Genomic DNA, 22,118 nt, shown 5'->3' with positions numbered 1-22,118 from the left:
CGCCTGCCTGGGTGGACCACTTCGGGGGCCGATTTTGAGTTTGTGTTTCCACACAAACTGTCTTTGTAATCTTGTTATTCTTTGTTTTACAATTTAAACAAAAAAAAAAAAGTATTTTCAAAATCTTCCTCATGTAAGCCTATTATAGTTATAGCCTACTAAAAAAAACATTCGAGAACTTTTAGGGCTAATAAAATATTGTCTTCTTAGTCAGAAGATAGAGACCAAGGAGTATTAACGTGCATATGCATGTCGCGTAGGACGTAGGCCTAATCATCTTCTTTTTTGAAGTAACGTCTGTATTATATAAGATAAGATAAGATATACACAGTACTACACACATCTAATTGATATGACGGCTGTGTATAGATCTGCCACGTTTTGACAGAGACAAAGCAGGAGTAAGCTATTTCGTCATCTGCGCCTTGAATATATATATTTTATAGGCCTATAGATATATGACTCTATTGTATATTTAGATTTTGGCCTATCAACTAGATCTAGATATATGCCTGATTTTTGTAAAGATTTCCAGCTGTCACTTGTAGAAGTCAGTTGCTCACGTCTTTTATCTAGATGTAGCGGGCTAGTTACTATAGTTGGCTAAATTTAGATCTAGATGGGCACGACTAGTAAACCTCTACGCGTTATCAGGAGTGCCTATTATTTTACGTCATTTTCTGTACTCACCCAAGAACCCAAAGGCAATGGATAAGTGTAGGCAACTTGTAGACCTGTTCAAATTATCTTAATTACAGGGTAGGTAAAAATAAACTAGACAAAAAGGGGGAAAAATAATAGAATCTTAATTCGCATTTGATTTTTATGTTTTGAAAAGGTTGACAAAATTAATATTTTAATTTGCTTTCATTAAATGAAGTTTCGCCGACGCGTGTAAAGATATCTAACACACAACAGACAACGTAAAGGGTGCAGCAAAAGTTTACACTGTTGTATACAGTTCTCGACACGTCTACACGTGAAACACGGGCGGGAGTGTGTGTTAACTTTTATAATCTTGAGTAGATCTTGTATGGGTGTGCTGTTGTTGTGCCGGTGTGAGTACATATTCTACTTGAGTAGGCTATACTATAGTTCAGTGTCAGTGAATGTGATCTAGATCTAGAATCTAGTAGATTAAAACTAAAACGTATAATTTATAATGTATAGAACTAGTGACAGTCGTATCTTTTATTCTTTACCAACGATGAAATTATTATGACTATGATTAGTATGATGACGATACCAGCTAGAATCTAGATCTAAGTCTAAGATCGCCAGCCTAAAGTAGTAAACCTGATCATACCTCTACCTACTTCTACTACTAAACTACTTACGAGAACTAACTTATAGTAGATTAGCTCTGTAAATCTAAGCATACTCTAATAGCTCTTATGGCTTAATCTAGGTCTGTTGAGTCTCTTCGTATAGCGTGCCATTTTACATTAATTTATAATTATAGGATTATAGGCATCATTAGCCTATCGTTGGCCTGGCTATATTTAGATTTTAGATCTTGAGTCCAGTCTAAGATGTTAAACTATCTAGATTTAGATCTAGTCTAGATTCTAGATTAATTTTAATTTTATCCTAGTAGTCCCAGCCCCATCATTATTTACGATTTCATCTAATCATCTAATGCTTTATAAATTCTGACTAGATCTAGATCTATGACGTCTATGTGACAGTAAGTCAAGTATGTCACCATGACTAGTTCTAGATTTTATTAATCTTATAGGTTATAGGGCCTATTATATGAAGACTCAAAATCTATATGGATCTAGATCTAGTATAGGCTTAGGCCATAAATATAATGTTTCCCATTGGATGCATAGGAAACTGCCTTCATGTTAAAGAAAAAAAAAAATCAGAAATTAGACTAGATTCTCTAGTTAAATTCTATATATATATATTATATATAGATCTATACAATATGCAGAATATAAATAGACTATCCTCACAATATTGTAAATTTGTTTTCAATGAAATTTTTTTTTTAAAGTATGTAGGCTCAATTGATGACTGCCTGGACTTATGGCTCTGTACTGTTGTTAAGATTTTATAACATCATTTTATATTGTCTAAATAGCTCATTAATCATTAGCTGATTCTTACTTTCTACATAGGGTCATCATCCATGAGGTGAGACCCACAACCTTTGATCCTAGTGAGCTTAAGATACTTTACAAATCACTTGCAACCTACCCATCAATTTCTGAACATCAGAATTTAATGTCCGCTAGAAAATATAGGGCCGAATAAAGCTGTAAAATATGTCACTTTTTACAAAGGGCTTAAAAATAATTATTCTAACTCATAAAGACATTATAACCTATATAAAGTTTTTTTTAAAGTTGAAACATTTTTTAAAATGTATCCTCTTGGTGGTCCTGTAATAGTATACTATGGACATAAGAGGCTTTTATGAATAATAGTGATAGTCAAATATTTTTTGTACAGGTTTAATAACTCTTTGTAGATTTCTCTCGTAAGTTCCTTCCCCTCTTTTTTATACACACAAAGCTATATATATATATATATACCGTAAATTTTTAGTTTTGTTTAATTTAAATCTATATATTTATTTAGTATTTGTCTCTTAGCTTATACTTACTAAGATTATAGTTTAATAATCTTAGTGATTTTGGCAATAGTCTAATGTAAGACATTGGATAGGTGCAGAGTTGTTTATTATGAACTCCAGGCTATCTCCATCCACTGCTATCTGGGGATAGGGTGTAGTAATCATCATTTTTTTAATGAACATTTGAAAGCCGAGAAATAGTGCATCCTACTAGATGGTAAATTACCAAATATCTTGCTGTGATTCCTATTAACCCTTTTATTTATCTAATTAAGAGCTAATGATTTCATTTTTTTTTGTACAAAGCTTATATCAACTCTGGATAGGTGCAGAGTCTGGTACAATTTCTCCCAGATCTATCCTTAGTTTAAATTGAAACTTTACACAATTATTTGTTGACCTAACAAAACATGAATCAATAAACCATTTTATTAATTAATTGTTGGTAATTTATCTATTTTATGTGGTTTAGAAAAAGGGAAATACATACTTTATTAGTAAAGCTATTTCCCTTATTTTTTTATTTTTTTGTACAAAAAATTTCTATAATCAAGTTGAAATTTTGCCAATTATTCATACATAAATCAGTACAAAAATTAACCAATTAGTGGTAATTCATTAAATTTGTTTTATATATTATATAAAAAGGGAGCTTTTTCCTGCAGTATATTTAGATGTATGGCAGTGAATTTTGCAGAATTTTAAGCATTATTAACATGCATGACTAGATTGACCTAGGGGCACTCATAGGACGTATAATCATCTTTTTTGAAATATGTCTGTATTTTATAAGATAAGAAAAACTTTGTTGTTTTTTTTTTAAATATATTTTTGCTTGTTTTCAAATTATTAATGCTTTTAAAACAGCACAATGAGCAGCATTGAATTGACTTCAGGCCTATTTTATATATTGTATATTGTCATAAGTACTGAGGATTCCTAGTGAGGATGAAGAGAATGTGTTGCCAACTAGATCAAGCTCACAGGATGAAACTTCTATACACAGCTTGGTTTTTCTTCCATTTTTTGTTAACATTATCTCAGTGTGTGGCCATGGCTGTTGAAGTTCCATTTATACCAAAACAGGTTCTAATTTTTGGAGGCAAGTCAAATATTATCATAAATACTGTATTAATTACTATTATAATATTTATGTCATAATAAGGTCTTTTTATAAACTTTTCACAAGTCTTGTCAGTTATCTTTTAATTTGATTTTATCAAACATAGATCTAGTTATCTATTCTCCTGGGCACATACTGGTAGAGCGAAAGAGCTTTACTGTTCAGCAGCAAAAAATCTGGCTAGATGAAGAAGTTATTTTAATGCTGTTGTTTTTTTGTATTATTTAGCAAGCACTTATTCCTATTGTTTATTTGCATAACAGTTCAAGGTTAATATGCTTGGCTTGAATAATCCAAGTTTATTTACATAACAGTTCAAGCTTAATATTCTTTGCTTGAATCAACCAAACAAAATTGTTTTAAAAATGCATTTGTATTCAATAGAAACATAGTCTGTGTCATATAAAAGTAATTTTATGTAGATTGCTAGGTACTAATCATGTAGAGCAGAAATGTCAGAACGTATCTTCTTAGAGTGATGGAGTCTCAGCATATACTGCAACCAATGAGAAACTTTGAAAACCTAAGCAGAAAAAAATTAAGAACAAGAGAAAGCATCGACACCCAGACCACATTTCCTTCTAATGGAGAACCTATACTGCCTTATCCCTCCATGTTTTACTATTTATATATATTTTACATATTATTGAAACTAGTTGAATATTGTGACTTTTTTTCCCCCATAGGGAATGGATTTATCGGAAGTAGCACAGCTGAACGCTTAATTGAAGCTGGACATAAATTGACACTAGTCAGCAGAGGAAACTGGTACTGGGACAGTGCATCCACTGTCATGCCCTTTGTTCAGCATATTAAATGTAATCGTAGGGAGACTGTAAGTTAGCACACTATGGAAGTCATTGATTTAGAATGTTGTGTTGTTTTTTTTCAATTTACACAATTTCTGTGTAACTTATAGCAATGAAAATGCTAAATTAAAGCCACTCATATGAAAATAGTGACGGTGACATTTTTAAAATTGATATTATTGCAATACCTCTATTCAACCCATACCTTTGTTGAAACTAAAACCTTCAAGGTGGGATCAAAAACCTGGGTGCACACAGATCTTGAAACGGCTCTAACGATTTTCCTAGAAATTTGACAGTTGATGTATATCGCTGGGAAAAGAATTATGTTGGCCACACTGGGAAAACTCTAGTTTTCTTCTTCTTCATCGTTCTCATTGTTATGTTGGAGTGTTCATATGACTAGACCAATACATGAGATGAACTGTGCAGTGGTTTCCAAATCAGGGAGCTCTCCATATAGTTTTCTTTCTATTGGGGTGATTTGGGGCCAATGTCTTATACGGGCCTCTTGGTAGAGAGAGCAGTTTTGGAGGACATGGTCGGCATTTTCTGGTGATACTCCACATGGGCAGATTTCACTGGTTCCAATTTTGAGCTTCCGGAACATGTGTTGTCGCATTCTGTTGTGTCCGGTCTTGAGTCGAAAGATTAGACGTTGGTCTTGTCAGGATAGCTTATAGTAAGCATCATATTTCTTGTGATTTGGATGGGAGCTCGTCCATTTCTCATTTATTTTATCTACAATTAATTTCTTCTGGATAGAGTGCAGAGTTTACTTGTGAGTTTGTTCTCCCACTCTTGGCGAGTGTGTCAGCCTTCTCATTTCCTGCTAGTTGTATGAAACTCTAGTTTGATTGTTATAATTTTTCAAAGTATAAAAAGAAATAAATTTAAATTTGGCTAGAGAATGGACTATATGTCTTTGGGTATTTCCGCATTCATCTGAGAGTTTAATAATGTTCAAGAACATTTTGCGCTAAATCTATATCTTCAGGAATATTAATTAATCATAGTTGGAATATTATAAAGTCTAGTAGATCTATACATTCGCTTAACAAGGATTCTTTTGGGGAAAGGGGGGGCGGCTAAAATGTTTCATTTTTTTAAATCTAACGATCATTGTTTAATAATCCCTCTATAATTTGTTTAAAGGAGGTATTGTCTTAAAAAAAATATTTGTTTTAATAAAGAAATTCTTAATGTACAATAGAAATAGAAAAACAAAATGTTTTAAATCAAACAAAAATGATCAAACCAGCTAAGAACAAGATGTGACATAGACCTTCTAAATAAGATTCTTGTATGTGAAGGGGAGTAACACCACAAAATAAAATGTAACAAATCTCTCTCCCCCCCCTCCCATCCACCTATTTTGTAAAAAAAACACCTGTTTACTACCACCCCTATCTAGGAATCATTCACTCTCCTTGATAAAATTGTAATACTAATGGGATAACTCTGTTCAGAATTAGAAGTACAAAGAAAATATTGTGTTCTCTCCCTTAGTAAAGAAAAATCTGCACTAAATGAATACCAACATAATAATACAAATACACATATACAAAGGACATGGTGGATGAGTGGTAAAGCAGTTTACTTATGAACCAAGGAACCTTGGGCTGGAATCTCTGTGAAAACTAAGATTTTGGGATTTTTAGGGTGCCCATATATATAATTGTTTTATTTTCCCATTTTGTCATTTATTTTTAGAAAAATTAAAAGTAAAATTTCTCAAGACTTTCTGTGACTTATGAAAACTTTTTTTTGTTTGATATGCAATGTATAGAAATGATATTATTATTTTTACCTTTTTTTTTTTTCTGTGCTCTGAACAAATCTTTGAATTTTCTATATTTTTAAATGTATATATTTCATTTTAGATGGAGCAATGTAGTGAATTGAAGCACTATGTGGCCAATATAGAGCAGATTGATGCTGTCATAGATTTCAGTGCATACTATGCTGAGACCATACAGGAATCCCTAGATTTGGTCCATAGAAAAACAAAGTTATACATTTATATCAGCACAGACTCTGTGTATGAAGTGAGTATATTGACTTAAGTGGTTATGTCTGTGCTGGATGTGGCAAAATATGTAAGTCGCAGCTGGGGCTGCAGAGCCATAGGAAATACTGCATTCCTCATTGATCTTCAGACTCGAAGACAAGCCTATTTATTATTAGCTTAAGTAATAATGAAATTTCATTCAATGGACACCAGTGAAATTTGGTTAATCTAACCACTTCAGGACGAGATAATTTTTGTCCTAATTACCAGCAGGTCAGATTAACTGGGGAGGCTGACGGTAAAGCGCTTGGCTTCCAAACCGGGGGTCCCGGGTTCAAATTCTGGCGAAGACTGGGATTTTTAATTTCGGGATCTTTGGGTGCCTCTGAGTCCACCCAGCTCTGATGGGTACCTGACATTAGTTTGGGAAAAGTAAAAGTATTTGGTCATTGTGCTGGCCACATGACACACATGTTTTAATGTAGGCCAAAGAAACAGAAGACCTTTACATCATCTGCCTTATAGACCACAAGGTCTGAAAGAGAAACTTTACTGGGATTAGCTGGATTCAACTTTATTATCGGATACAAATCAATAATTAATAATTCTGGTGATATCAACATGACAGTACTTTATGTTCCATTGGCTGACGTTCATATCCTTAGTAAGATGATGAATTAAAAGTGATATTGCATCAAGAAAAGCTTCTAATTTGCTTGGTCTCAAAATTAAAATGAAACTGATTTCAACATTTCCCAGAAGCAATATTACCCTCCAACGCAATCTGACCAAAAGAAAGCAAAATAATAAAATGGACCAGAAATTTATCGAGTTACCATTTATATTTGTGAATAATAATTCTCTTTACACAGAAAATAAAAATATCTTTTCTTTTTTTTTTCCAGGTCTGCATTAAAAATCACACAGGACCAACTCTTGAAACGGATGCTGTCAGACCTGAGTCTGAGGAAATGAGAAAAAACTTTGAATCTTGGGATAGCTACGGGCATCACAAACTTGAGTGCGAGGAACATCTAACAAACTTCAGTGCTGGCAACAGTGCATTGCCCTTCATTATTCTAAGACTGCCAGATGTCATTGGACCCAGAGATAACACTAACAGATGGTGGTACTATCAGTTGTGGATGAAGCTCAAATATTATTTAGAAAAAGATATCATTGTGCCGAAAAGCTCTGAAAATCGGCTCATGAGTATGGTCTACGTCAAGGATGTAGCAGACATGATACAAAAACTAGTCCAAAACAGCTACCCTAATGCATATTTTCAAACTTTCAATCTGGCCCTAAAAGAAACATTTACCCTGAAGCAGTTTCTGGAAACTATGAGAGACCAACTGAATGCCACCAATGTCAGCATCACTGTGGAGGACAGTCCCTTGGCTACAAGGATGTATCCTTCTGTCAAGTTAGGGCCCGTCGACACAACAAAGGCTGAGCAGATTCTGCAGTGGGTGCCCACAAAATGGGCGGATGTGCTGAGAGAAACTTGTGACTTCTATGAGATGGCCATTGCAAGTCATTACTTCATCAATCAAAGATCTGATATGATCAGAATGCTACAAAACTATTTAACTACTAAACCCAACAATGTTTACAGAGCTTTAAGAAATGTTTATGGTTTGGGTTATCCAGAAACTAAAGATGAGTTATAAACACTATTTATTTTAACCATTCATAGTTGTATGTCTGCTATAGGAATGTTGTTTTTTTTAATTCATATTTTAGTCATGTTCTAAATAAATATTATGCAATTATTGAAATTACTACAAATCTACAAACTGAAAACAAAATTGATGTTTGATTAAATTTTATGGGTAGAGGGGAGTTAACAATATTTAGTGCAATCTAATATAACTTCTATGAAATCAAACCAATAATTTTTTTTTATTTGATAGGATTTATATATATATATATATATATATATATATATATATATATATTATTTGTATCTAACATGCAAGTCTAAAATCAATAACCTACCAAAATAGTATAATTCTATATTTTTTATGTCTTTTGTACTGTGCATAGAAACTCAATTAATATCTGTGGTGAAAGAGTTAATTTTTTTAAGACAAGAACTTGAATCAAGAAGGTACAGTATTGGCCTTTACAAGTTTAAAATACTCTGCGAAAGTCTTCCAGTATTGAACATATTTAGACTGGTGGTCTACTTAGCCATGTGACACACTATTTCTTCCTTGATCTTCGAATTTGAAGATGAGGCTTTATATTTTAAGATATTTTGATAATTTTTATATCAGATTGTCCAATGATTTTGGTGCTATTTTTTTTAAATTATATCTATACAAGCCTATTGTATGTTTGTATTTATTATCTGTATTTTACAAGATATTTTTGATGCCTTCTTTCTATTACAAGGCTTTTTCATTTTCAATATCACTTGTTTTGAAAGATATTGTCCAGTATTTTCAAAGTATATAAAATATGCTATTTATATTGCTTTACATTTGGAAATTAGCATTTATTTAATTTTTTTTTGTATATTAACATTCACCTAGCCTACATTTGAGTCTATCTAATATACTCTTGTTAGTGTAAATTACAATTTAAAAAAAATGTATAAACTTTCTTGTAATTAAATGACACAAGACTTATGGTGTAAAATGATTTCTTTATTTACAAACAATGTTTGTTTGGTTTTGTTTGTTTTTTGTGTATATTTTGAAGATACCAACAAATGAAAACAACAAACTGAATATTTCAAAATATGATGTGTGCATTGTAGACAATAAAATGATTATAACAGAATGTACGGGGAAGCCGATGAGGGGAGAAATGCATAACAGCTTCAGAGTCACCAGATCTTTTGCTCAATGGGTTCACTTAACAGATTAACTCCTATTGCAGTACAATACTACTGGTACCAGCAGTTTTCTAAACAGAATTTTTCCTATCACGTACTGAACAAGAAAACAGACTTAGCATTTAAGATCAACTATATAAATGGATTATTGAAAGTATACAACTTTTGAAAAAACATTTACCATTCTATGTTTAAGTGGGTTTTTTTTATTAGGCTCATCACAGGAATGGGATGCGAATTTTATAAACAAGACATAGGAGTTAATGGGGCTAATCTGCTTGACATTCAACATGTTTCAAATGTGAGCTACTTCAAGACTTTATCTTGCTGGAGACTTGGAGATTCCCTGTTCTATGAGCTGAAGATCTGCAGCATCCTCCTTGATAATCTCAATCAAGTGCTGGATGCCATCTTGCTGTTGTTTCAGCATCTACAAATAAACAGAGGCGGAAACAAGGTCAATTACAACAATCAGTTGTTTTTTTTTCAAATAAGAAAATCAATTTGCTTATGAAACTAACTGAAGAATTTTACTTTCAAAACAGAGCATGTATCACTATACGCTATGTAAACTTGTTTAAATCATGATTTTAAAATGGTGCTTTGTTGGCATATTTAAAATCAAAAGATTTTCTCTTTCAAAAGACCAAAAGTACTGATCCACTGCACCAATGTATTCAGGATTTTCTAATTGGGAGAGAACAAACTGTAACAATAAATGGCTCTAAATCAACACCAGTAACTCAAGTGTACCTCAAGGAAGTCTTAGATCCACTAATGTTTCAATTTACAGGGAAGCGTGGTCGAGAGGCTAAGTGCGCTTGAACTTGGCTTGGCTTGGCTACCTAGAAGGGGGCTCGAGGTTCGACACCCGACTCGGGCAGAGTTGTGTTTACTGAGCACCTAAAGGCAGCACAGAAAACCAACTCCTAGATACCCCCTCCCCCCACTGGTCCACAAATGAGATTGGACCAAAGCGCTCTGAGCATGCTATAAGCATGAAAGTAGTGCTATATAAAAGCTATAATAAATAAATGACCTACATAATTTTATAAGTTCAGGAATAGAAGACTATTTGCAGATGATTGAATAATAAATAAAACAATAAAAACAAGATACTGAAATTTTACAAAAGAGAATAGTTAGATGAATTACAGAAATGGGAATCAAATTGGAGCATATCTTTCCATCTGGAAAAATGACTTATTAATGGTAAACCAGTTGCGCAGACTAAAAATTAAATTACCTAGGTATTAAATAATGAAGTTAACATGAAATCTACAAATTGACAAAATTATTTTTAAAAATCAAACAAAGCATGAGAGTTTATTAAAAGAACTTCTTAGAAATCAAACAAGTACAAAAAAACTAAAATGCCATTAAACTTAAGTTAGGCCAATATTAGAAAATGTGTCCTCTGTTAGGGACCCTTCAACATCATAAAATATAAAGAAACAAGAACAGAAGCAGAATATAAAAAAATCTAGAGATTTATAAGAAACATATATTCCCATTTGACTAGAGTAAAACCTAAATCACTAAATTTAGAGACAATTCTAGACAAAAGACTAAAAAAGAAAAGTAGAAATCATACATAAAACTATGAACTATACCTTACAAAACACAACCTAATAAAATACTCAGAAAGACACAAAGATAAAGACATTTCTTATTCTATATTGTGGGAAGCGTCGTCAAGAGGCTAAGTTCACTTGAACTAAGCTTGGCTTGGCTACAATTGAATGGGGCTAGAGGTTTGACACCCGACTCAAGCACGGAAAACCTTCTCCGAGATACCCCCACTGGTCCACAAATGAGATTGGACCATAGCGCCCTGAGCTTGCTATAAGCATGAAAGTAGCGCAATAGAAAAGGTTTATATTTATTTATTTATATGCTAGGACAAAATTTGTACAAGTGTTTCTTCTTCCCTGGTGTCATTAGAGCATGGCACAGGCTTCCTGAATCAACCTGGATAACCAATGTTTACACGACTACACGACTAGATTAACACATCGATATGTATAGGAAGTAATTATCTTCTCTTTAGAAGTAACATCTGTTATTTATAAGATAAGGTAGCCAATGTTCCTATTTTAGCCATGATAAAACTTTCTTGTAATATCACAAATAAATCTCAGAATGAAGTCTTAAAACCAAGGCTAGACTTCAGAAGCAAAATCTACTTACTGTTCTAATTTCAGCTTGTGTCTCTGGGTTGATCTGATAGGCTGGGTCCGACCTTCCGGATCCCATTTGAAGCTGCATTCTCATTTGAGACATTAGTTCGTTTAAACGACCCTGTGGACAAATGTTCAGGGAGATAATCAAGGCAGTGAGAAGATTTATACAAAAGTGTTGTTTCAAAACAACTGGCCTTGTTGACTGCGTTTCATTTACTTAAACTATCCTCGTCTTCACAGCGACCAAGTGGTATTCAAAATAGTATATCATAATTTTTTTTAAATAAACGAGCTACAATGGCTGCAACAGTTGCTACTAAGTTAATAGTCCGATTGGGGGTAGACTAACTACTTTGTTCATAATTACTTCAGTATGAGACCTAAAGATCTGGCTTGACAAGTGACATTTTTATTCGGTGCCACTCAGAGGGAATGATGGGAACAAACATTTTATGAGAAACTTTCTACAATTATGTTTGTGAACAGGCAGAATCCAAATAAGGAACCTCTAAATACTTTTATTATATAGTGTTATGGCTCTTCCGCTGTGTCGAATGTAACCAATGCATTGATCATGATGTAACCTTCAACTAAATCAGGAACACCGGTGAAATGCCAAGCAATCAATGTAAGTAGTCGACGCTAGTATCAAACAATCATAAATACTTTAATACTTAAGAAGGGATCCGTCCAATGTCTTTCAGTAAAGCCGTGTATCTATTATTTTGTTATTCCAACTGTTCTACACAAAACGTCTTGTTTGTAGCCTAACTTAGAGCGTTCTTATTTTTTAAAGATCTGTCACGTCACTTGTCGCTAAGTAAAACTTTCCCCTTATTCCCGAAACAAATACTAAATTCTAATCATGTCTTAACAACAGTTCATTAAGTTTAGTTGTTGTTTTTTTTGTTGAAATAATGTTACAAATGACACTATTTGTGATTTGTAGCTTGAGTCTAGCTTTACATCTGGTCCAGGGAGATTGAACATGATAGATTCATGCTTTAATGAGTGATGTGGAGACATCTTTCTCAAACAACTTTAGAGAATTTATGTGGTTTTGAATATAAAACATATCAGAACTTTTGTGAGGAAAAAGTAAGTTTGAGTAAATTTTAGTAACATTCCCATTACTTTTAATGGTTTTTAAGGTATCACCTTGCTCAATGTAGCTTAGCCATAGTAATGAGATTCCATAAGAAGAGATAAACTTAAAGGAGTTACATGTTATACTTAAGAAAGTAGCCAGAAAGTACCATCAAACTGACCTTAAACTGAGTAGGATGATTAAGTTCTACTTGCAACTGTTCAAGCTGAACTTTTAACGTCTCCTCTTCAACTTGTATGGCGTAACCCATTTTACGATAAATTTCTTGTTTTACAATGACCTGATGGAAATACATTAATCAAATTGATTAACAACACTTTCGAATAAATATATTAACAGAATTTAGACAAAAATATCTTTAAAGCCAAAGGTATACATTGATGCCACATAGTAATTAATGAATCAATCAATATTTTTCATGTAAAACACACTTTTTCTTATATTTGCTTCAATGACATTATAAATGACCACATGAGATATATGCATTAATTAGGCCAATAAAATTTATTTAATATTTCAAACAATAACAAAAATTATTCTTTTTTTTTTTCCTAACTAGAACTAAGTTAAAACAATCATGAAAAATGGTCGCTACCTTGAGTAGCCTATGACCCAGCTCAAGATCTTTACGTTTATGGTCTTCAAGTTTGGATAACATAGTACTGTGCTGGGTCTGTAGATCTGACAAGTCACTGGCTATTACCTACACAAATAAAAGGAAGAAAGAGATATTGTTATATAGGAATTCAAAATTAAATTTCTTACATTGTTCACAAATTTATGTTTTTTACATCCGAATTGTGAAACTGAAACAACTTCAGAGTTAATAAATAAATAAAACATTGATTTAAAAAGTCAACCAAGACTTAAACAAACAAACATCATGCTCACTGGGCTATGGTCAAGACCATTTCTTATAGAAGGCCTGAACACTGACCTGCAATGTCACAACCTGTGGCCAGTTTAGACCAATTGCTGGATATCACGCCATGGGTCTGTACAACGGGCAATTGGTCTAAACTGTCCATAGTTTGTGACGTTGCAGGTCAGTGTGGAGGCCTTCTATAACAAATGGTCCTGTCTCTTTTGTTGCCTAGGGGTATCTGGGAGGTGCCGGGCTGCCTAAAGGTGCTAAGCAAACACACAACTCAGCTCGGGATTCAATAGGCAGCCTAACAGTATTTGCCACTAAGCCACACATCATCTATTTATTATGAAGTTATTTTATAAACACAGCTTACAAATAAGTAAGTGTTGAAATAATACTAAATTGAACCAATACTAAATTGAACTAATACTCATTAGAAAACAGAAACATACATCTAATCTTTGCTGATACAATCTTGTTTGTTCTGCCTGATGTTTTAATCTCCTTTGAAGTTCTTTGAAACCAATCATTGGAACAGGGATGTACTTCTCAGGATCTGGATTATCTAACTTTGCTTGTTGCCACAGCAATGGATCAACACCTAAATAGAAATTATTTATCTGAGAAACCAATGCCATGTACAAAGTAAAAAGGAAATAAATATGCTTGTGAATGACTATGTTCTAGAGCAGTGTCTCCCAAACTGTGTTCTGCGATGCCTGAATAGGTGTTCCATGAACTAATGGAATAGTTAACTCGTAGGCCACCATGTGAATTAACCTCTCTAAAAAAAAGTAAGCAGTGTTCTGCTGAATACCCAGAATGTGCAAAGTGTTCCGTTTAGAAAAAAGTTTGGGAACCACTGCTCTAGAGCAGTGATGCCCAAAATATGACCGCGGGCTGACGTGGTTCCATCGGGGTCATCGAAAACGTCTGCACAACGTGTAGAAAATTCCCCCTTCCAGAAAAGGTTGAAAAATGTATCTATACCAACGTTAGAGAGCTAACTATTTCACTGATGGATTGGTACCATGAACTTTAGCATTTGTGTCCCTATGAATTGTAAAATCTGAATATGTAAAATCTACTAGGAAAAGTGAACAGATCTTACTTTTTTGCAGAACATGATAATAGGCCAGAATGTTTGTTTTACAAAGAAAGTGTGGTTGTTTAAAAAAAAAAAAGCTACAGTATAAACGGCATTATGAAACAACCACGGCAGCATTCTTCGTTTGAGTCGGGAATAATTAAACTACTTCTAGATGTCGCAGGATTGATAAGAATATTTGACAATATATGAGAATACAATAAAGAGACAAGAAAATGAGTCGGTAGTGAAGCTAGTATTTTCAGGTCAATTTCATTTCTTTTTTGGATCTTTTCATTGATGTGGCCCGCGGCACAATTGTCGAAAACTAAAATGGCCCGCAGGTCAAATTAGGTTGGGCATCACTGCTCTAGAGGAACACTGATGAAACTAGAAAACTAATAAGGTGGAAGAACTGAATCAAATAAAAACATGAAATAAAAAACTGAGATTAGCAAAGTCAATGTTCTGACCTGCTGGTGGTTTATCTAGGTATTCTTTAAGCTGCCCATCAGTCCATCCAACTTTCGGTAGCAGACTTTCTACATTCAGCTGGGATGCTATCTGGCCCTTCTGCGCAGGCTGGTTTAAGAAATTAAACAAATCACTGGCAGTGACCCTCTTGGCAGGACCAGTAGGTGGACGCTCTAAAACATAGATGACCACTTCTGTTCTGTTTTAATGCAAGTAATAAGACACATTGTGTTATTAATGAATATCTTCTAAAACATCTTCAAAATGCAAAAGCTAAATAAAATATTGAAAAAAAAAAAAAAAAAAAGTCTTCTTTTAACCCCGGCTTCTAGAAACAAGTCGAATAAGGTCACAGTATCAATTCATGACATTTAAAACATTGTAGGCTACTACATCATGAATCTAATCTTAAAGCAGACATTATACTCACTTGTCATCTGGCAGGGGTCTGATGCCTTCGACACAGACACTCAATGTGGGTTTACTGCCAAGAATTTTCTGCAGCGTGTCCACGATTTGCTGTTGGAGTGAGCTTACTTCTTCCTCCCGTCTGCTAAAAACCAGAATTACTTGTCCCAGTTCATTGCTGCCTTTGGGTATGAGGTGATATCCCAATGCCTTGAGAAAAAATATAAATTGCTCTTAGATTAAACAATAATTGGAAGAGACAAGTAATGCATTTAATACAGTGGACCAGCTTGAAATATTTATACAAATTTTGAACTGAAAACTTTTGTACTGTCTAAACAGAGCGGTAGATAAAGTAGTGATTTAAATTAAGTTCGGGAGCAGAGAACACTGCATGAATGAATGCTAGGGGTAAAAGTGACTAGGTCAGGTTAAGTTTAGAGATGTTGGCCAGGATGAGAACTATTAATGGTGAATAGCAGAGCGTTTGAGTGATTGCAAGACAGGAACAAAAGAAAGTGTAAACAAATTAAGAAACATAGCAAAATGATTTAACCTTTTTAATTATCACTACTTTTTAAACTAAAAATATTTATAAGCCAACGCATTTTTTTATGCTTATTAAACAAAAACTGTACACATGGATCTTAATCTGTACAAAATAGATATCAGTTAGCCTCAATATATCTATATAAAATCAAAATGCTATATATATTAAAAATATTTTCTTTAAACAAATATAAACGGATATTTCACAACAGGAAAAATTACCTTAAATCTGCAAAAATGGTTATCAGGCTTAAAATCGACACTACCATTTGGAGAAAAGAAGCCTTTCCCTGTGCCCCAGTAAGCCTGGAGTTGATTCCACTTAGCAATGATTGCATCTCTTTCATCCCCAAATATTTGGGGTAATGACACGGCCATAGCAACATTAGCCAGGTTAGCCTCTTCTTGCTGAAGTGCAGTCTGCGCCTGAACAGAAGCTATAAGAATAACAGATGCATTATTTTATAAACATGACAATTAGTATATATGTGTTAATAATTTCATTACAATATATCTCAGCATGTAAAGAAGCAGTGACTCTAAGAGGGGGCCACTGAAACATAAAATAATAAAATATTTTTCTATCCTTGAGAAAACTGGGCAAATGAGCATTACACGAAACAAAATATTACAATAGCATATTAAATATTTTTTATACATTTATATCACATGTGAAATTTACATCCGAAAGTTGGCTTTTATTTAATAATTTAATTCCAACTGAAGACAACCATTGTCCTACGAATCAATGTATTTTTTGTTGAAAATCAAACAAAATTTTAAAAATTGAAGTATCCCTAATCCGTCAGGTGTATCTTATCATTGGAGATTTAGGAAACTTATAATATGGTCAGAATAGTAAAATTAGAGTTAGACATGGAAGGCTAAAATCAAGACTAAATACTTCCAACGCAGCAACGTAACCTGTCAAAAGAGAAAGTCCAAGCTAATGAGAAGTGGTGCACTGCACAGACAGTACTCAATGGCAAGACAAAATGGACACACAGGGGCCCAATCTTAAGTAGATACGGGACACATTAACATTACAGGGATCCCAACTGAGGGAGATGGGGGTACGCTAAGATTATAGTGGTCCATACTTTTGTTGATTAGACACACTCAGATTACAGGAATACAAACTTTTGTAAATGAGGCACTCAGATTACAGGGTCCAAACTTTCTTTGTTGAGACACACTCAGATTACAGGGGTCCAAGCTTTCTTTTTTTAGACACACTCAAATTACAGGGTCAAAACTTTCTTTGTTGAGACACACTCAGATTACAGGGGTCCAAAATTAAGTAGATATTAACATTGAGAACCAGAAAGAGAAAAACCCATATATATATATATGCATGTTGAAAATGAGAAAACACTAGATCTCGATTTTAGCATTATAAATTTCAAAACAAATTATGAAAATAATTGTAGAAGCTTGGTATTATCTAGCTTGTTGATATTTTTGTGGCAGCACAGTAATTTTATTTGGTAGATTTATTAAAGTAATACTTTTTTATTTGGTAGATTTATTAAAGTAATACTTTTTTATTTGGTAGATTTATTAAAGTAATACTTTTTTATTTGTTAGATTTATTAAAGTAATACTTTTAATTTGGTAGATTTATTAAAGTAATACTTTTTTAGTTTACTATTTTATAGACTTATAGACTGTACCTCCAAACAAGCCAGTAGATGGGGCACCAAATGGTCCTGTGCCACCAAATCCAGAAGTCCCAGTTGAACCAAAAGTGGATGTTCCTCCAGTTCCCAGTGTTGGCTGTCCAGAACCAAACAAAGATCCACTATTCCCAAACACAGATGTCCCTGATGTGCCAAAGCCTGAAGGGGTAGCATTATTGCCAAATGCAGAAGTGGTCCCAAAAGTGGATGTTCCAAACCCAGGTGTCCCTGAGCTAGTGCTACCAAACCCGCCAAATCCACCAGTTGTGCCTGTCGATGCAAGACCACCAAATCCAGTAGTTCCTGTCCCGAAACCTCCAAATCCTGATTAAAAAATACCAACAAATTTGTTTTTTATTCTGTTACAGTTAAATGCAATTAAAATTATTTTTTAAAACCCAATTTAACATTATTATTTTTATGACTAAAATTTTAAAAAAAAAAGCATATATATCCCATTTATATCTGGATCCATATGCAACATAAAGGTTGGAAATTTCAGTATTCATAGAGAGGGTTTAGGAAAGAGAGAAACAATAAGTAATTGAAATCATTATCATCATCATCAAACTCCATTTGAATGAGGGCTTGAGAGTCTCAAATCCTCTCTTGCAAAAGCCCTCGACAGAAACCCAGCTGTTTTATGTAATGCATACATGTCACGGTACAGGTAGAGAATTCATGGTTTCCAAGACCTCTCGAGACAGAGATCATCAAGGGCCTTACCATTCACAGACTAAAAAATATACACACTTTTTTTAAAACAAAAATATGCATATCATATATAATTTTTTTTTTTAATGGAAAGTGAGATTAAATTTAAAAGAACTCTATTTCTTTCAACTAAAACATAGCTTGCTTTTAGAGTATTTTCATTCATATGTGGATATTTATTAAAGCTTTCGAAATATTGTAGGGCTCTGCACAAAAATCCTGGCCCGGGGCCTCCACATCCCTAAATCCAGCCCTGACAATATAAGAAGACTGAATGAATGGTAAGGTGGCTAAGACTATGATTGGCACAGGGAGAACCACAATACCAGATGCCAACACTGTCACAGGGAAGACAAGACAGAAGGAAACATCCTCAACAACTGCAGGATGGTCAGAAACTCATTCGAAGATATCAATAGCCTTGTATTCAATAGAACTGGTGCATGCGGGGGTGTAGCCCTGTACGGAGACAAGCAAACCCTACAGAACAGTGCCAGGTACCTGAACTAAACCAAATACCCGAACTGTGATACAAGAGATTAATCTCAGCATAGAGCCTTAGTGCATGTAGGCTTACAGATGGCAGAGGGAGAAACTGTATCGACATGCAGAATGAATGAAAGGCGAATATAAACAATTTAACATAACATATAAGGATGTTAGGAAGTGTGGTGTGGACAACACCACAAGAATGGATGAAGAGAGATGACTAGGTTTCTGGCACAATTCTTGATTAGCACACTAGATTATTATTGCATTACTAGTACACATAACGAATGATAATGTCTGCCTTCTTAACAATCAAATAGATACACAAGTCATTATGACTAATATGACAGTCAAGTTAGAGGAACGTTAGACACAAAGATAAAGGCACATTCCTCGTCCCATATGCTAGGACAAATTTGTACAAATGCTCCTTCTTCCCTAGTGCTAATAGAGCATGGAATGGTTTCCTGAGCTAGCCAGGAAAACCAGTGACTTAGCAGAATTTAGGTCATTGCTTAATATGCATGACTAAATGCATGACGCGTAGGACATATGAAAGTGAAAGTAACATCTGTATTAAATAAGATAAGTTTCCTTCCCCTCACAATCACATTATGATTAGCCAGAGTCATGGTTTGTTCACTTACGCCTGAGTATTATTAGATTAGGTTCATTTGCCTTAAGAGATAAGTCTAAACAATTATAAGTAGATCTATAAGCTGATAATATATTTTGTTAAATTTAACGTCTAAATCTATTGAAATATTGAACCTGTTGAAGCAGATGTAGAAGGTGTAAATGAAAAGGGAGAAGAGGAGGTTGACGTTCCAAAACCTCCGAAGACAGATGGAGCTGATGTGGTGGTAGCACCAAATACGCCAGTGCCAGTTCCAGAGCTCGGCAAAGCAGTACTTCCAAACGTTCCTAAGCCAGTGCCTCCAGCGGTACTGCCAGATCCAAAACCAGTTGAAGCACCAGCACCAAAGCCAAATCCAGTTGATGCTGTTGATGTTTGTGCTCCAAAGAGCGACGGCTGTGTTGTGGCACCAAAGTTAAATGACATTGTCTAGAGAAAAACAGAAAAATAAAAAGAGTAGATCTAGGTTTAAAATAAGATTTCTTTACTTTACAAATAAATAGAATCTAGATCTAGATTAGGTACTCTCACAGGTGGCCATTTTGACATCAAAACAATTTCCTGTTCAGGTTTTACAAAACTGAAATTAAGCATGTCCCAAGAAAAGCCATTGCTTTATAACTGAGTGTTTTTATGACATTTTCTTGAGTTTATTTTAAAGATAAGAGGTTCCTCTAATGGTTAGTGGGCAAAAAATAATTTTTTTCTCTTACTCTGTCCAAAATATTTTAATCAGAAAAATTAGAAATTTTCAAATAACAAGGAAAAAAATATAGGTCTCGGTACATCTTAATTTTTTTAACCATACACTTAGAAAATTCATTCAGCTTTCCAATGATACCAAATTTATTATGATTAAATGAGTCAACAACCCTTTAAAATTTAGCACACTTTTTCATGTACTAAAATTTCACTAAGGTCGGGATGACCTTTTATCAATAATACCCGTTTTTTACATTAGTAAAATAAAATTAGTGTACACTAAAAACATGTAAAATTGAATGAATCACTTCTTTATACCAATATTATTGATTATTAACATAAAATATAATAAAGATCTGTATCCTTGGGAGTTCTTTTGGACAGTCAATGTTGAGACACAAGAAACTAAAATCTGTAAATTTAGGTATTTAAAATATTCTTTCAAATAAATATACTTAAATAGATCTAAATCTTAAATGTGATGATTCTTTTTCTATTCTACACTATTGTTCTATAACCAGATAGATCTAGATCAATTTAAAAGCTTATTGTGTTGAAAACTTGACAACCAGAAACATTTTTCTTCTTATAGACTCTATTTAAAGAAAATTTGAAAAAATTTTAGTTTTTCGTAATTTACTAAATGATATTCGGTGGTCGAATGGTTAAGCGCTTGGCTTCCGAACCTGAGGTCCTGGGTTTGAATCCCGGTGAAGACTGGGATTTTGAATTTCTGGATTTTTAGGGCGCCCCTGAGTCCACCCAACTCTAATGGGTACCTGACTTTAGTTGGGGAAAGTAAATGTGGTTGGTCGTTGTGCTGGCCACATAACACCCTGCTCGTTGGCCAAAGAAACAGATGACCTTAACATCATCTGCCCCATAGATCGCAAGGTCTGAAAAGGGAAACTTTACTATTCTAAAATTTTAATTTCATTTTGATTTGCCACTTATAAATTAAAATTCCTCCTTTGAAACTGTACAATTTGATATATATACTTTTGTATATAATATATGTATTCAAAATGGTTTTTGAAATATTCACAATAAAAGAAAAATTTGCTTCGCTTTTAAATTTTATTATTTCTCTATATCTATATAAAGTCCATACAGTCCATAGGACAGATGTCAGGACGCTTGGGACAAGCTAGCATCATAAATTTGGAATTTGGTGTTTATGAAAAGCATTTTTCATCCTCTTTCATTCACTATTTAAGTCTATTACACATTTGTTGGTATAAGTATAGGATCAATTATCAATTTAAATTTTTTGGTGCAACTAGTTGAACTACCTAATCTAGATTCTAGATCATCTAGTCTTAGAATTAGAATACTAAAGATAAATACTAAATTCTAAAATAGTTTAAAATAGGTCTAAAATCTAAATCTATTCTTGATACTAGATTAGAAAGATACTAGTCTAGCTAGACTCGGCTAGAGTCTAGAGTGACTAAGTAAAGTAAGTAAGAGTCTAGATAGATCATCCGTTAGATGTAGACTACAGAATCTAGATGTAATAGTTTATGTATTTGCAAATTACTAGATATGTATATATAGAGAGAAATATAGACAGATCTCTATATACTAATACTATATAGATCTAGATCTATTATTATTATTACTATTTTGAAATAAGTTTAGCCAGTATTCAGTATAGTCTATAGAAAGCGCATTTCAATGTAAGGTTTAGATATGGCAGGTACAGACTAGCAGTTCAAAATCTATTCCGGATCTTAGATTCAACTAAACACCAAAAAAAGAACGGAAAATTAATTATCCTAACAGTCGCTTTGCTTTAAAAAAAATAATACTATAAGGCAGGACTTTAAAAATAAAATCAATACAGAT

At 33.6% G+C, this 22,118-nt stretch overlaps 2 protein-coding genes across 5 annotated transcripts; one reads left to right on the top strand and one right to left on the bottom strand.

Moving 5' to 3' along the window:
- The first annotated feature begins 604 nt into the window (after positions 1-604).
- Positions 605-9,163, top strand: LOC106061480 (uncharacterized). Of its 4 annotated transcripts, none has more exons than XM_056038504.1 (5): positions 605-759; positions 3,452-3,686; positions 4,394-4,542; positions 6,400-6,564; positions 7,433-9,163. In XM_056038504.1, the coding sequence occupies exons 2-5, from the start codon at positions 3,533-3,535 to the stop codon at positions 8,198-8,200; spliced, it is 1,236 nt and encodes a 411-aa protein (XP_055894479.1). In that variant the 5' UTR covers positions 605-759; positions 3,452-3,532; the 3' UTR covers positions 8,201-9,163. The 4 variants fall into 4 exon arrangements, with proteins under 4 accessions (XP_055894479.1, XP_055894480.1, XP_013075096.2 ...); XM_056038505.1 differs by having other exon boundaries at positions 608-759; positions 3,512-3,686; XM_013219642.2 differs by lacking the exon at positions 605-759 and adding an exon at positions 907-1,058.
- A 3-nt stretch (positions 9,164-9,166) lies between these two features.
- Positions 9,167-22,039, bottom strand: LOC106061472 (nucleoporin p54-like). Its single transcript, XM_013219632.2, has 11 exons — positions 21,893-22,039; positions 19,703-19,997; positions 17,723-18,052; positions 16,272-16,486; positions 15,523-15,710; positions 15,092-15,291; positions 13,984-14,132; positions 13,259-13,366; positions 12,824-12,943; positions 11,563-11,673; positions 9,167-9,802 (listed from the first exon to the last, which is right to left on the bottom strand). The coding sequence occupies exons 2-11, from the start codon at positions 19,992-19,994 to the stop codon at positions 9,692-9,694; spliced, it is 1,824 nt and encodes a 607-aa protein (XP_013075086.2). The 5' UTR covers positions 19,995-19,997; positions 21,893-22,039; the 3' UTR covers positions 9,167-9,691.
- Positions 22,040-22,118: the final 79 nt, after the last annotated feature.

This window comes from Biomphalaria glabrata, chromosome 8, assembly GCF_947242115.1.
Source record: "Biomphalaria glabrata chromosome 8, xgBioGlab47.1, whole genome shotgun sequence".
Lineage (NCBI taxonomy): Eukaryota > Metazoa > Mollusca > Gastropoda > Planorbidae > Biomphalaria > Biomphalaria glabrata.
This window is presented reverse-complemented; position numbering and strand designations above follow the sequence as displayed.

Excerpts from the sequence above, each read along its gene's own strand:
- LOC106061480 (XM_056038504.1), top strand. The coding sequence starts at position 3,533 with ATGAAGAGAATGTGTTGCCAACTAGATCAAGCTCACAGGATGAAACTT. Across the intron at positions 3,687-4,393 it reads ACAGGTTCTAATTTTTGGAG|GGAATGGATTTATCGGAAGT; the intron begins GCAAGTCAAATA and ends TTTCCCCCATAG. Across the intron at positions 6,565-7,432 it reads GCACAGACTCTGTGTATGAA|GTCTGCATTAAAAATCACAC; the intron begins GTGAGTATATTG and ends TTTTTTTTCCAG.
- LOC106061472 (XM_013219632.2), bottom strand. The coding sequence starts at position 19,994 with ATGTCATTTAACTTTGGTGCCACAACACAGCCGTCGCTCTTTGGAGCA. Across the intron at positions 16,487-17,722 it reads ATCTACTGGCTTGTTTGGAG|CTTCTGTTCAGGCGCAGACT; the intron begins GTACAGTCTATA and ends TTATTCTTATAG. Across the intron at positions 13,367-13,983 it reads TGTATCAGCAAAGATTAGAT|GTAATAGCCAGTGACTTGTC; the intron begins GTATGTTTCTGT and ends TTATTTGTGTAG.